The sequence below is a fragment of the Planococcus citri genome, chromosome 4 (genome assembly GCF_950023065.1).
Source record: "Planococcus citri chromosome 4, ihPlaCitr1.1, whole genome shotgun sequence".
In the NCBI taxonomy this organism is placed as follows: Eukaryota; Metazoa; Arthropoda; class Insecta; order Hemiptera; family Pseudococcidae; genus Planococcus; species Planococcus citri.
Genome location: NC_088680.1, coordinates 57,116,132 through 57,130,047, shown reverse-complemented (window position 1 = coordinate 57,130,047; position 13,916 = coordinate 57,116,132). Strand labels below are relative to the sequence as shown.

The 13,916-nt window shown below is 31.6% G+C and overlaps 1 protein-coding gene across 1 annotated transcript in view; it reads right to left on the bottom strand.

The window, feature by feature from the left end:
- Cda5 (Chitin deacetylase-like 5) overlaps positions 1 to 12,710 on the bottom strand; it is a 115,722-nt gene extending 103,012 nt beyond the window's left edge. The window contains exon 1 of the mRNA XM_065363186.1: positions 12,136 to 12,710. Coding sequence (XP_065219258.1) covers positions 12,136 to 12,208 — 73 coding nt within the window. The 5' untranslated portion in view covers positions 12,209 to 12,710. The remainder of the gene's footprint in view (positions 1 to 12,135) is intronic.
- Positions 12,711 to 13,916: the final 1,206 nt, after the last annotated feature.

Below are 13,916 nucleotides of genomic sequence, written 5' to 3'. Positions count from 1 at the left end.
AGTATTTATATTGGCACGTGATGTGCATTTTATGAATCAATTGGTATTGCAATGCACAGTATCGCTCATATTGAGTGATAGATAGGTACCGAAAATTGTGCACCTTTAAAAAATATGAGCTATTCTTTAAAAAACGTGAACACTTTTTGAAGAGCGAAAATGTGCATGAAAATTTGAAATTGGCATAATTAGGGGGGGAGGGGAGCAACACCTTCAAATGAATGAAAATTTTGATGTAGGTAGAGTAACACAAAAATGAGAGTTTTCTTGCCTTTTGAAAGTTATCTCAAAAATCTCGTTTTTCTATCTTTTTGGGATAAAAAACTGAGAAAACTTGTTCACGATGTGATGTCCCAGCGGAAAATGATTGGATCTGATCTGATCCGGACATTCCATGGACTCAATTTGATCTAATCACATTACAATTTTGATCGGATTAGATCTGTTCAAACCTTATCAGATCCAACAGACAAGCCCTAATGCCTAATGGGCATGGCCAAATCTGAATAGATCTGATCAAACCACATCAGACCTCATCACTCATCAGATCCGGAGATCTTCTGACCTGATCACATCCAATAGAGTTTAAGCCTGATTGGATCTCGTCAGATCAGACTTCATCAGGGACATTCTCCAAATTCAATTGGACTTGACCAGATTCAATCATTTCCAGTTCGGTGGTGTAAAGTGTCAGTCTCTTCAAGCTACATCTTATCATTTTTAGCTGTTCGTAAGATTCATTTATTTTCCTCTTTTATTTTCGATTCATTCGGCAGTAAAGACTTTGGAAACTGATTTAGGCAGCTAATAATTTAATTTTTACCTGATTCGGGGTGTCTAATCTAAAAATCCAACATTTTAGCTGATGCGAGTCGGAAATTCCAAGAATGTTTTTTTTTTTACTGAGATTTAAATCTTTAAAAAAGCTGAAGTATTAGAGGTGAAAAAATTGGGTTTTTGAGCAACATTCGCTTTCAAATTTAGCATTTTCTCAATATTCTGGATTTTTAAAAATTTGATATCTTGCTAAAAATCACTTTCAAAGAAAATACTGACTAAAATTTTTGAGAAAGGTGAATTTTTGGATGGAACAATCTGAATTTTGAAATCAATTTGAAGCACAATAAATTATAATATTTCAGCAAATTTTGACGAAATTCACTTAAAATATGTGAAAAATGAACTAAAAACACTTTTGGAAAAACATTGAAATCATTGTGAAAGTACAAAAAATCAATGATACTCGTATTTCAATATATGTAAGTGTATAAAAATCTTGGTTAAAAAAATCACATGAAACATGATTTAAAACCTATTAAAGTTATATTAAAAAAATACAAAAGCATTAAAATCACTAAAAAACACCAAAATCTGATCAAACTTCATCAAAATTTACGTAAAATTATGTGGAACGTTGTTATCCGTTGAAATTTCAGAAAAATTTGCCAAACGTGGCCAAAATTACATAGAACATTATTAAAATTCGTTGAAAATTACATTTAAAAAAATTGAAATCATGAAGATGATATAAAATTGACAAAAACTGACGAAATAAGCAAATCTTGTCAAGATTGAGCAAACTTATGCATGAAACACGTTGAAAATAACTCGAAAACACTAAAAAAAAAAATTCAAAGTAAGCATTAAAAATCCTCAAAAATGGACGAAATTTAGTATTTTGCAGAAATTTGCAAAATTGCACGAAATACGATGAAAATCCGCATTAAAATCATTGAAAATGATCAAAAACCGATGAAAATTTAATCGAAATTCGCATGAAATAACATATGTAGAGCTGCGTCGAAACATGTTTAAACGACATAAAAACATTTTTCAAAGCATTAATATTATTAAAAACTACCCAAAATTCTTGTAATTTCATTAAAATTTCTCAAAACAGAAAAAAAAGTGCATAAAACGCCGTTAAAACATAGTAAAATACAGAAAAAAAATTTGAAAAAAAATAAAACTATTGAAAGTGGCCAAAAATTAATGAAATTTTAGCAAAACTTGTCAAAATTGAACAGTTAAAAATGACTTGAAAAAAATAAAAAATAAAATCATAGAAATTGTTAAAAATTACCTACCACCATCTAATTGATACAATTCCAGAAAAATTTGGCAAAAATTGCATTAAACATAGTTAAAAACACATTAATACATATAAAAAACACAAAAAAACGAATTATTGCTTGAAATTACTAAGTTTCCAAAAAATGAACAAATTTCATTGCACCTAAATATTCAAAATTGCCAAACTCAAAAAATTATAAATATGTTAAAATAGCATGAAAATTACTTTAAAATCTTCAAAAATTACCAAAAAACGGACTAATTTTGAAAAATGTTGGTGAAAATAGCACAAAACGTCATTAAAATGTGGTAAAAATTGTGTGAATAAATACTACTTGAAAATCATCAAAATCATTGAAAAGTACCTACGAAAAACTGATAAAATTTCAGCTAAACCTGATAAAAAATGATGAAAAATTCGCATAGAATCATTATAAAATAATACGTTAAACTGCCATTATTTTAAAAATGACTAAAAGGCATTAAAGTCATTAAAAATTATCAAAAGCTGCGGATGAAATTTGACCAATTTTTCTGAAAAATTGCACGAAACATTGTTAAGTAAAATAGGTAACATAATAACTCATTTTAGCAAAATTTTATGCGAATTTTTGGCTAAATTTGGCCAATCTTCATCATTTTTTTCTGAAATGATTTTAATATTTTTTTTCTAGTGTTTTTATGTCATCTTCAGGCTGTTTTGACCACCTTTTAAATAAATCTGACTGAATTTTACTAAAATTTCAATCGTTCTTGCAGATTTCAAAAGATTTGAATGCCTTTGTCAGAATGTTATTTTCAACATATTGCATGTAGAACGTTTTGTGCAGTTTTCACTAAAAACATCTTGAAACAAACTTGGAAAAAATTCAACGAAAATCTAGAAGAAAAATCATCAAAATTTTATATTTCGCACGTAGGTAACTTATTAGTTATTTCTAGTGACGCTTGCAGCATTTTTTTTGTACAAATAAGTATTCAAAAATTAGTTAGTTATTAGGTACCTATAACTTCTGTAAGCTCAAAATTTCCGACAGAAGCTGTGAAGTTACAAATCAAGGAAGTGTATCACGAATCACGATTCATGGTGTATTTAATTTTCCAGTCACAAATGCCACATTTTGACATTTTTATCGCTCCGTTGCTGCGAAGGAAATACTATAAAACGAAATATGCGGCAGTGTAAATGACCTTCGTGATATCCCGATGCAAGAAAACATTTCAAAAAAATAGTTTCGAGATAACAAGCACCAAATTCTTCGCTTCGTTTCGGAAAGATGATAGTTTTGCATGGAAAACTGAATTATTATGTATGTAGCTGGGCTAGCTGCACAACGCCGTGTCGTTGCATGGTTATCAGGAACACCCGAGGAGACAAAAAACACGCTTCATAAAATACCCGACATAGTACACATACTATACGAGGCTATTTTAAGATTAAATTTCGATATTTATGAGATTCGTTCGAAAGTGAAGACGAACGCTCGGAGAGAAAGAGAGAAAAAAACACAAAAATCTTTCGCCGAATCGGAACATGCTACATTATATAGACCATGGTTATAAAGCAACAAATATATACAAGATTTCAACGTTACACATAAACAAGTTCCTCGAAAGAAGGCTTTTTAATTGTTAATCTATAAGTGAGTAGAAAAACGAAACTGACCATTTATCACTGGGAATCTTTTCCAGTATCTTAAACCTTAGGTACCTTAGATACCTACTATACTGATGCCTGTGTGCCATCGTACTTAGTACCTACTATACATGAAGACTATAGGTAGGCTATTTTCTCTTCTGTATGCGAAACGAAATTACCTAATGGTTTATCGCACAGCATCTATAGTTAAGATCGTACCAATATAGAAGAGTGCTAGAGAGAGAAAGAGAGAAAAAGACGTTCTGTAAATTCAAGATCATTGGAATTAATTTGTAACATTAAACGCTAATTAACGAAAGACCGAATGAATCAGATACACCGAATACCGGTTTTGTTTTTTTTTTCAACAGGTGGATTTTTTTCAAGTCGAGAACTAATATAGCACAGCACACAGAGGTCTATGTTAGAGTGTATACTAGTACATACTATAAAAGTGCACTGATCGTATACAGAAACACACGGTACATAAACGTGATGCGGTTTCGACAACCTCTGAGGTCGTCTGACCACGCTACGCTTTCTTCATTCTCGCACTTATGTAAGTAATTCGCCAGCCTTCGTCCTCATAATAAGAGTAATACGATCTGATTTGAATAAAAATGTTAATCTTGTTCGCTCTTTTTTTCCACATTTACAATTGGCATACATATGAAACAACATATGCACAGGTAATAGTTATGCCTGCTGCCCACTGCCCAATGCCCATGTATCATCTTGGGCGTAATACGCAGTGTGTAATAGAAACCGACAAAAAATTACCTAAAACATAGTTAGGTACCTAGCAATGGGCGCGTTTATCGATATACATTTCCTTGAAGATTTATATTTCAGGAAGTTATTTAGGCTTATTTTACTCATACGTACGTGCGATCCGGGTGTCAGATTTGCAGCCCGAAGCTGAATAATAATTGTTTGAAAATTTTTTAAGGTCAATGTCAATAGCATTTACCTATACGTAGATGTGTATTCTCATCGTCTCCTCCCTGCATTATTACTTATTCAGCTTATCTCAACCCTTCTCGCGTTAATTATCGCGAAATAATGCCAACGAATCTATTAAATTTCAAGTACAAGGTGATCTTATTATTTATGTTGTAGTGATCGAAATCAAACACCATCTTCATCATTAAAACCAGTATCAACCTAATCTAAAAGCGAACACGAACATGTTTTTTTTTTCAACTTGGTTAGTGAAAAAAATCGAAGGAAATGGGAAAAAAACAAAGGCTCGCGAATATGTACAAAGAAACTACCTATATGCCTTGGCTGCGTATGTAGAATATAATGTTGTGGTTGTGGAGAGGTTTTTAAACGCATAACGCGTATAAATGACCATGATGCATGGAAAAAAATACGACAGAAACGCCGTCAGCTCATTGACGTGTTTTTAGCGTGCGCGGTGTCAAGACAAAATGCTACAATAATTAGAAACATGGATATGCCTCCATCGTTACAGTCAATTAGATTAAGATAACGTAAACACTATTTTGACAAGGTATTTTTACGCTTATATTGGCTCGTATGGGGGATCGGTATAAGGTCTCAATCAACGACCATTGTGTGTGAGCTGTGCATACGGGGGGGGGGGGCTACAAAAATTCGTGAACGATTTACCCACGTTTGTGTTCGTGAGTTGATGCGATAGGTGAAGTGAAGAGAAAATGGGTAATGGAAAGATTTTCTTGAATAGAACGTGTTTGGTGAAATATTGTGGTTTTTTGAGATGCAGACAAAAGTATCAGAAAATGACTCGATTTTTTGACAATTTGGCCATAAATTCTTGAGCCAGGTGCTCTTTTTTTGCTTAATCATATTTATTTTTGATGAGTGGCTTAGAATGATTGTTTTGAAATTTCAGAGAAAATCATCCTGAAGTCAGAATGTTTTTTTGACTCGAGTATTTTATTATTAATTATTTTCTCGTATTCTCGTAATTAGATTTGTACAATTTTTTGTGCTCAATGGGTCAATTTTTTAATCTTTCATCAGAAGATTTTTAAATCAGGTACCTAGTTTTTTATGTACATTTTGCTTGATATGCTTTTTGTTCGGTGGCTCCATTTTTTGGCATAAAATTGTATTTTATTATCATCAGGTCAGGTCCTATTTACTTTTAATTAATGGCCCAAATTTTGGCATTCCATCACCCGACCAGGTGAAAATATCTCTCCATTATTTTCTCAAAAAATTCTTTGCATTTTTCGTCAAATTTTTGCGAGAAAAGTTTTCTCACAAAAAGTTCACGAGAAACGTGCAGAATTGAAAAGAATCATTTTTCATGTATTAGATCCACTTTTATGATGAGGTGATCCAAATATGTACTTGGTGGGGATCATGGAAGAATTCAAGAAATCCATCCTCTATCCCCAAAATTTTCAAATGTGCTGGGTTCTCTGTTTTTTTTTTTGCTTCATACTATTTTTCACCATTTGGTGGATCGACTTTCATGAGGAGGTGATCCAAATACTTAGTGGGGAACTTGGGAAGAATTTGAAAAGATTTATCCCCAACTTTTTCAAATGTGCTGGGTTCTCTGCTCTTTTTCCCACTATTTTTCACCATTTGATGAGTTCGATTTCATGATGAGGTGAAAATATCACCACATTTTTTTACAAAATCTTCTCTCTCAAAAACTCAAAAGTCAAAAAGTTGATCAAGAACGCGCAGAGTTGAAAAGAATCATTTTTCACTATTTTTCACCATTTGATGAGTTCAATTTCATGATGAGTTGAAAATATCACTGCATTTTTTGACAAAATCTTCTCTCTCAAAAACTCAAAAAGTTGACCAAGAACGTGCAGAATTGAAAAGAATCATTTTTCACTATTTGTCACCATTTGGTGAATCGACTTTCATGATGAGGTGATCGAAAATTCAAAATACTTGGTGGTGATACATAGAAGAATTCAAGAGATCCATCGTCAAATTTTTCAAAAATGTACTGCGTTCTCTGTTCCGTTTTTTTCTGCTATTTTTCACTATTTGATGAGTCCAAATTTCATGATGAGGTGAAAATAACACTTCATTTTTTGACAAAATCTTCTCTCTCAAAAACTCAAAAAGTTTACCAAGAACGTGCAGAATTGAAAAGAATCATTTTTTGTTATTTTTCACCCTTTGGTGGGGTCTAATTTCATGATGAGGAGAAATATCAATTTATTTTTCGATAAAAGTATGGGAAATGAAATGTGAAGAAATTGTTTATAAGTACAGAAGCACCTTCAGCACATTCAAATGTGATGATTTTTCTGAACGGAAATCCAGTGTGATAAAAGTGAAAAATAGATTGAATTTTTTTCACAAAATTTTCGATGAGATCAAAGCAGAAAGAGGCTAAGAAATACATGCCTTAATTTCTTTCAAAATGTTCGAATTCCTGTAAATGGATTTGCTTTTCGGAACTTTAATCAGTAATTTTCAAACGTTTTGTTGATTAAATACTGTTTAATGCAGGTTTCTTTTTACCTTCATTTAATTTTTCAAGGTAGCAAAACATGAATTCTTTATTGTTTTTTTTTTTTTTTTTGAAATTGAAAAACAATATCAAGTGTATTAAAATTTTGAGAGGAATTGGAGAAAAATTCAATATACAAACCAAAATTTAAATATATTTTAACGGTGTGTAAGTAATTCAACTTAATCTGCGTTTACCTGAAAAAGCTGTTAAATTGTTTTCGATTTTATTTAACGAGCATTCGTTTTTAGAAGTGGAGGGGAGATAGAATATAAACAATTGCGAATATGAACAATTTTAGGTGAAGTACTGATTTATTTCTACAATAATTGATGTAAAATCTAGAAATTGAAATAAAACTGCAATTTTAATTTGAAAGGATGATTTTTGTTTCAATTTCTTTACTCGATTTTTCAAGCTTTGAGTTGACAATCTTGGCTTAAGAAAATAAATTCTCTCGTTTTAATTCAAAATGTGTATGGTACTCAATTTTTTTTTCAATTTCAAAGCAAATTTTTCTACACCGTGCTTCTTCTTCTCATTAATTCCAAAATTTTGCCTCTACAGTTTCTTTTTTCTCACTGGTTCCCTCTTCTTCTTCTTCAACAACACGACTAAACTAAATTTATATGAAAACACCGAACACGTACCTACCTAGGTAAGAAGTAAGTAAGCGTTATTTACGATATAGCGTAAATTTTTCAGATAGCATTCAATGCTAATATTTTGACACAAGATATGAATTTACGACAAATAAAATATCATAATCTTCGTTGATCCGGATCATAATAATTTCTATAACCAAGATATCGAAATCGACATACAAGATCGTCGCAACCCTACAGAGAAAGGTATGCTCCAAGGGTTTTATCCTACTCTTCGTCATCATGAAGAAAATACCATAAATAAATCTATCACCTAATTAAACTCGTGCTCAATTAAACTATAAGAGTAATTAAGATTACACAATGTTTGAGATGAAAAAAAAACCGACGTGGTAACAAAAAACCGACATTAAATAAACAAAACGTGTATAAAGTATCAGCACCATCGCCATTAGGTACCTAACCATGCGTTATATTGCCGTGATACAATTATACCAGAGTTTTAATTGTCAGACAAATTATACAATAAGATCGCTGATTCGGTTCAAATCTCGCAGATATTCTCTCAAGTTAGGTATACTAAAAGGGTGGATAGTTAAACCGTTGACCTAGTTATAATCTTCGCAAGTGGATAGATCACCGAGTTTAATCGATCGATTACGTAGCTGCAGCAGTGCAGAGTGCAGACGATACATCTGGGATTTGGTATAGAATCGCTCGAAGAAAATCACGAAAAGTGTGCTCGAGTTTGTTACACGGTGTGAATTACGTATTTGTCGAGAGGGGAACACTAAAGTACAGTACACGATTCTGACGAGGAGAAATTGCAACGAGACGACGACGACGGTTAAACGGTGCCCGGTGGATCATTTTTTACGAGGAAATCTTTCGCGAAGGAATTTTAATATTTTTTTAAACGGTTTGCTAAATTAATTTTATTACTTGGGTGGGCATAAATCACGCGAATAAAGTACGTGTTGTTGGATTATACGCGAAAAATCTTATTGTTTGCGGATGTTACTGACTGACGTTTATTTATTATTGGAATAGGTAGTGAAATTCGTTTTACATACCTACTTAAGTATATATTTTTGAAAGTATAGTGTCTTATTGTTCAATTGGATGGAATATTTTTCTCAATCTGATGGTGTTAGAAAAATTGCCGAATTTATTCGAATTTTTTATTCAATTTTTCACATTTATATGTATGTAGGTACTTATTATGTAGTAACAGATTCACTATGATTTTTTTATACTCGAGAAAAGGAAGGAGGGAGGGAGATCAAGGGATCCTGCAGCGAAAATTGTGAAATAGCTGTGACATGGTTTACAAAATTACATAAGGAAATTGGTATTCCAAAATAAATTCCATACCGAGAAAAAAATGAAATCGACACAACAAAAACATAACGAAATCCAACATTTGAGAAATAAGCTGAATTTTTCAAAATATACGTTGTAAAAAAATTATAAATCTCGTTCTTCAATATGTTTTTGAGTTGGTCATTTTGCAAATGATAAAGAGTAAAAAAAACACGAAATTGTGGATAAGAATTGAAACAATGAATAAGTACATATATTGATTATTCATACTTATTTCAAATTTTGGAGAATTAAAATCTATTTCAATATTGAAGAACCTGCAAAAAGTTTGATCAAAAAATCAATCAATTTTTCAAAACAAAATTTCATTTTAAAAATGAAAAGTAGGTTGCCAAATAAATATAATGTTTTTTCGTTTTTTTTTTGTTGAAATATTGAGATGATTTATATATTTAAAATTCCAAACACAAAAGTTGAACAAAAAAAAACTTGAAAGAAGGCCAAGTGAACAGTTGAAAAAAATCAAAGAAACCAGAATAGAAAATTTTTAATTAGAAATATACCAAAATGCTTCATTTGGAAAAGTGTTTTAAATTTTCAAATAATATTAGATAGTTTTTAAAAAGTTGAGGACCAAAAGCAACTTCGATTCAAGTTTTCAATTATGCAATTTTGCTAATTGGTAGGAAAATTGAAAATCAACAAAATTATGATATTTTACTGAAATATTGGACAATTTAATTGAAGAACTTTCAATTTTTCCATCGATTGATTTTTTTATGCTGAAAGTACATATGCATTTGTGTTCAGCAACCAACGTACTTCAAGGTCATCAAAAAAATACCTACATGTTCGAATCTTACACGAGTCTCAATCTATTACAGAAATTATTCAATAGCACCCCTCCACATCGTTAAAAAAAAAAACGTAAATGACATTCTCGTGGGCCTACGAGGAAGTCCCATCAAGGATTCCGGATCGCCAAATCGCCAAAGGCAACTTGACCAAGCCTTCGAAAAAACGACAGTAAAATAAATCCGGTAATCTTATTCAATATCTATTATAGGTAAATAAGATAGGTACATAATATTCTGTTAAAATTGAATTAAATATATTTTGCAAAACTTTACACCTCATTCGAATGTTTTTTTTTTTTTTCAATTTAAATACTCGAAAATCATTTCCAACAAATGACCTAGAATAGGTACTCGAAGTTTAGTTTGAAAAAAAAAAAAAAAACAAGGGGGTCTTTTAAATACCAAATAATAAGCGATAAAAATCAGCTAACTTTTCAACTGTGAAATGTGAAAGTTAATGAACGCCGGACGCATGACTGTAATTAGTAATTCTTTGTTGAAATATTTTTGTTACAGATAACGGCATAGAGAAGGTCAAACGTATGTTTTCAACTTCGACTGGAGATGTTCCACTAATCAGATATCATTGTCTTGGGCTCTATGATTGATGTGATTTTTTGCACGTGTATTTTGAATAGATATAGGTAAGAGTGTACCTGTGATATAAATTTACTAAAGTATTCTATAGTTATCTACTTTATAATTTCAATTTCACTTGAGTTATGATTGTGAATCTGTGAACGTCTTAAAATCCCAGATGGATTATTTTATTCAATTTATTTTGATTTTGAGGGGGTTTTCTTCATGAGGAAGGCATTCGAATGTCGAATTGTAGATCAAAGTCATTCAGAAATGTTGTGATAATGTTAAGATAACAAATGAAAAATCATTTTTCAACTTTATTCCTTCATTTATTTGAATGGTTTATTTTTTTTCTCAGCAAAATAAATTTTTAAGCAAGGGGTTCTTAAATTGTGTTTGACAAGGTTCATAATTTTTGGATCAATAATCAATTTGTAAATTTCTTGATCTTGAAATTGATTTCCTTGAAAAAATAAACGAGAATATTGTAGATATTTTTTGAGCTGAAGTAAGGTCTATTTATATAATGAGGTGAGCAGGAGGGAAAGGGGGGGAGTTATTGAGAAAAATTGAAAGGAAGTGTCCATTTTCTTTCAAGTTTTCAAAAATGATCGCAAATTTCGAAATTGGATTCCAGTCAGATGTTGGAAAAGTTCCAGAAGTGATGACTTGAGAAAAAAAACTTGGAAAGATCCCCCTCCCCACCAATGATCTTTCGATTGTTTGCAATTATGATGACGTTTCGTTAAAATGGGAACGAAATTATTGGAAGAATGGTTAAGTTTGTTTCAACGATTTTTGCTCAAATGTCAAAATTGGAGTCACAAAGAGGCTGATTCAGTTTAAGACTGAAAAAATACCTCTTCCCACTCCTCTCTGTGCAAAATTGATTGTATAATTGGAATAATTGAATTCAAAAAGTTTTTGAATCTTTAAAAAAGATGATATTTTCAATCGAAAATTGGGAAAAACTACGTGTTTAGTTGGAAAATCGAAGGACACATTGGTTAATTTTTAGTTTGCATCCCTCACAATAATTTTTTCTTCTATTATTATCTCAGATTATATTGTTACTTTTTGTTGAAATCAAGAGTTTTGAGCGAGTAAATCAAGAGACAGAATGATCAAATTTTTGAATCAAAATGGTACAAAAATGAGATGAGAGCTTTCTCACCTTACTAAAAATTTTCTTTATAGGTGAAGTGATCTTTTAATTGATTTTCGTGCTACAGTATTTTTAACTGTTTGCAATTTTTCATGAGCTTTGATAGGATCTGAGATAAATTATGAATTATCAATAATTGTACATGCTGAAGTTTGTGATTTTATAACTTTTCCAAGAGTCAATTTCTCGGAGTGAAGGGAGGGGGGGGTCAAAATTACGTCAACTCTGAACCGTTTTTTGCTCTGAAAGTCTCTCTCCGTAACTTTTCACCAAATGCAAGAAATATTGACCAAAATATTTTGTAAACTTCATAAAAATTATCAGACAAAAACTTCTTTAAAAAATCGAAAAAATTCCAAACTTCGGTATGCTTAAAAAATCTATATCTAATGAATGAAAATTCTTTCGATACTCACCAATTAATGAAAACAGACCGCAGGTCAAAAGTAGAAAACCATTATGTAGATTGAACATCGCTTCCGGTGACATTTTACAAAATTATAATTGGGAAAACAAACGAAATGATCAACAATGGAATTTAAATATTGAAATAAAAAATATCATTTTAACACGTTAAAATTTGTCGCAGCATATCGGCCAAAGAAACGAAAACTAAAAAACGAAAAATGCATTAACCTTGAGACACGACTAGGCAAGGGGTGAAAAAAAAATCGGGGAAAAAACACTGAAATTGGTCAGTCACATTTATGCGAAAAATTGGCGAAAAAAATTACTCGAGAAAACCGCGTTATTTCAGAAAAAAATAGAGAAATTTATCGATCGCGCATTAAAATATAATATCGCACACGCGCGAACCACGTAAATTTAATAACACGTTATAAACACATTTCGATAAATAACCATCGATCTTTTCTGATTTATCGTCCGCTTTCTTTGGCGGCACTAGACAGACTCGTCGCTAACCACCGGTACCGCATTGAGAAAAATATCAACAACAAAACTGTCCCGTGTGCTATAGGCTACCATCTAAACCGCCGCAGCATTACACAAGAGAACCGTGGAAAGAGCGGTTCCATAGCAGGTTCCCTTTCACTCTTTAATAGTTCTGGTTGCTTGCTGTATGTTAGTACAGCAGAAACAACAGTACCCGTACCGCTAAATACGCAACGTAGCCCGCACACTGCATCAAAATATGCATCTAGACGAATTTTTTATTTAAATTTTTTTTCGATGAAATTTTTTATTTCACGTAAAGCAGGGTGGATTTTGCTGCCTTGGCCCGATCTTTAGCATCGTTGAATTAGTCAATATCTTTGATGCAATTTTTTCAACGCTAAAATTCGTCGCGGCGCCCACACTGTGGAGATGAGTAGGCCTCTATAGATCAAATAAGTACATAAATACATTGTATATACGGTATAGAGTTGTAAAGTAGCATCTGGTAATTTTTTGGACGGGGTCAGGTGCATGTACATTTGCCCTTCCGATGGAACATGTCACGTTTTATTTATCAAGTAGCTGACTCGGTACGTACGAAATCAATGGATAGCCGAGTTCAAAAGTGTTACATAAAGATTACCTATGTCTTGTCGTCCTAAAATCAAGGTCGTAACTTCTGATGACCTGCTAACACTATACGATTCTCTATCGAGTACTCGAAATATTAAAGTGGCACATAACTATACGAATTTATATTAATGGTTTTTTTGCGTAATGGTTGTTTTTTTTCTTCTTCAATATTTCAGAATGATTTATACAAATTAGAAAAATTTTAAATGCGTGATTTTTGCAAAATATTCTTTTATTTTTTGTTATTTAACCTTTTGCAATATTATGGGTTGAATTCCATACGAGATGTTTTCTAGAAGGGTGAAAGGGAGGAGATGTTTATAATGCCAAAAAATTTATTCAAATAGAATCCTTGGCAAGTGGAGACAAATAAAAGCGTGACAATGTCGATATCTTTTTCAAGGAAGAAGAGTGGGTGGTAATGATAATTCAGTGGCATGTATCTGCGGATTGAACGTTTCAAAATAATCTGAAATTTGGATAAAGTGATGTGTATGTAAATTATAATAATGAAATAAAAGTTGTACAAATATTGTAGATATGATGGTTTAAAATGGCACAAAATTGGATTTTGTAAATTGTTTAGGATACATTTTATTCAAAATGCACGTACTTTCAGAATAAATTCGAAAATATATATCTACGAAATATTCATTAAAAATTCTTA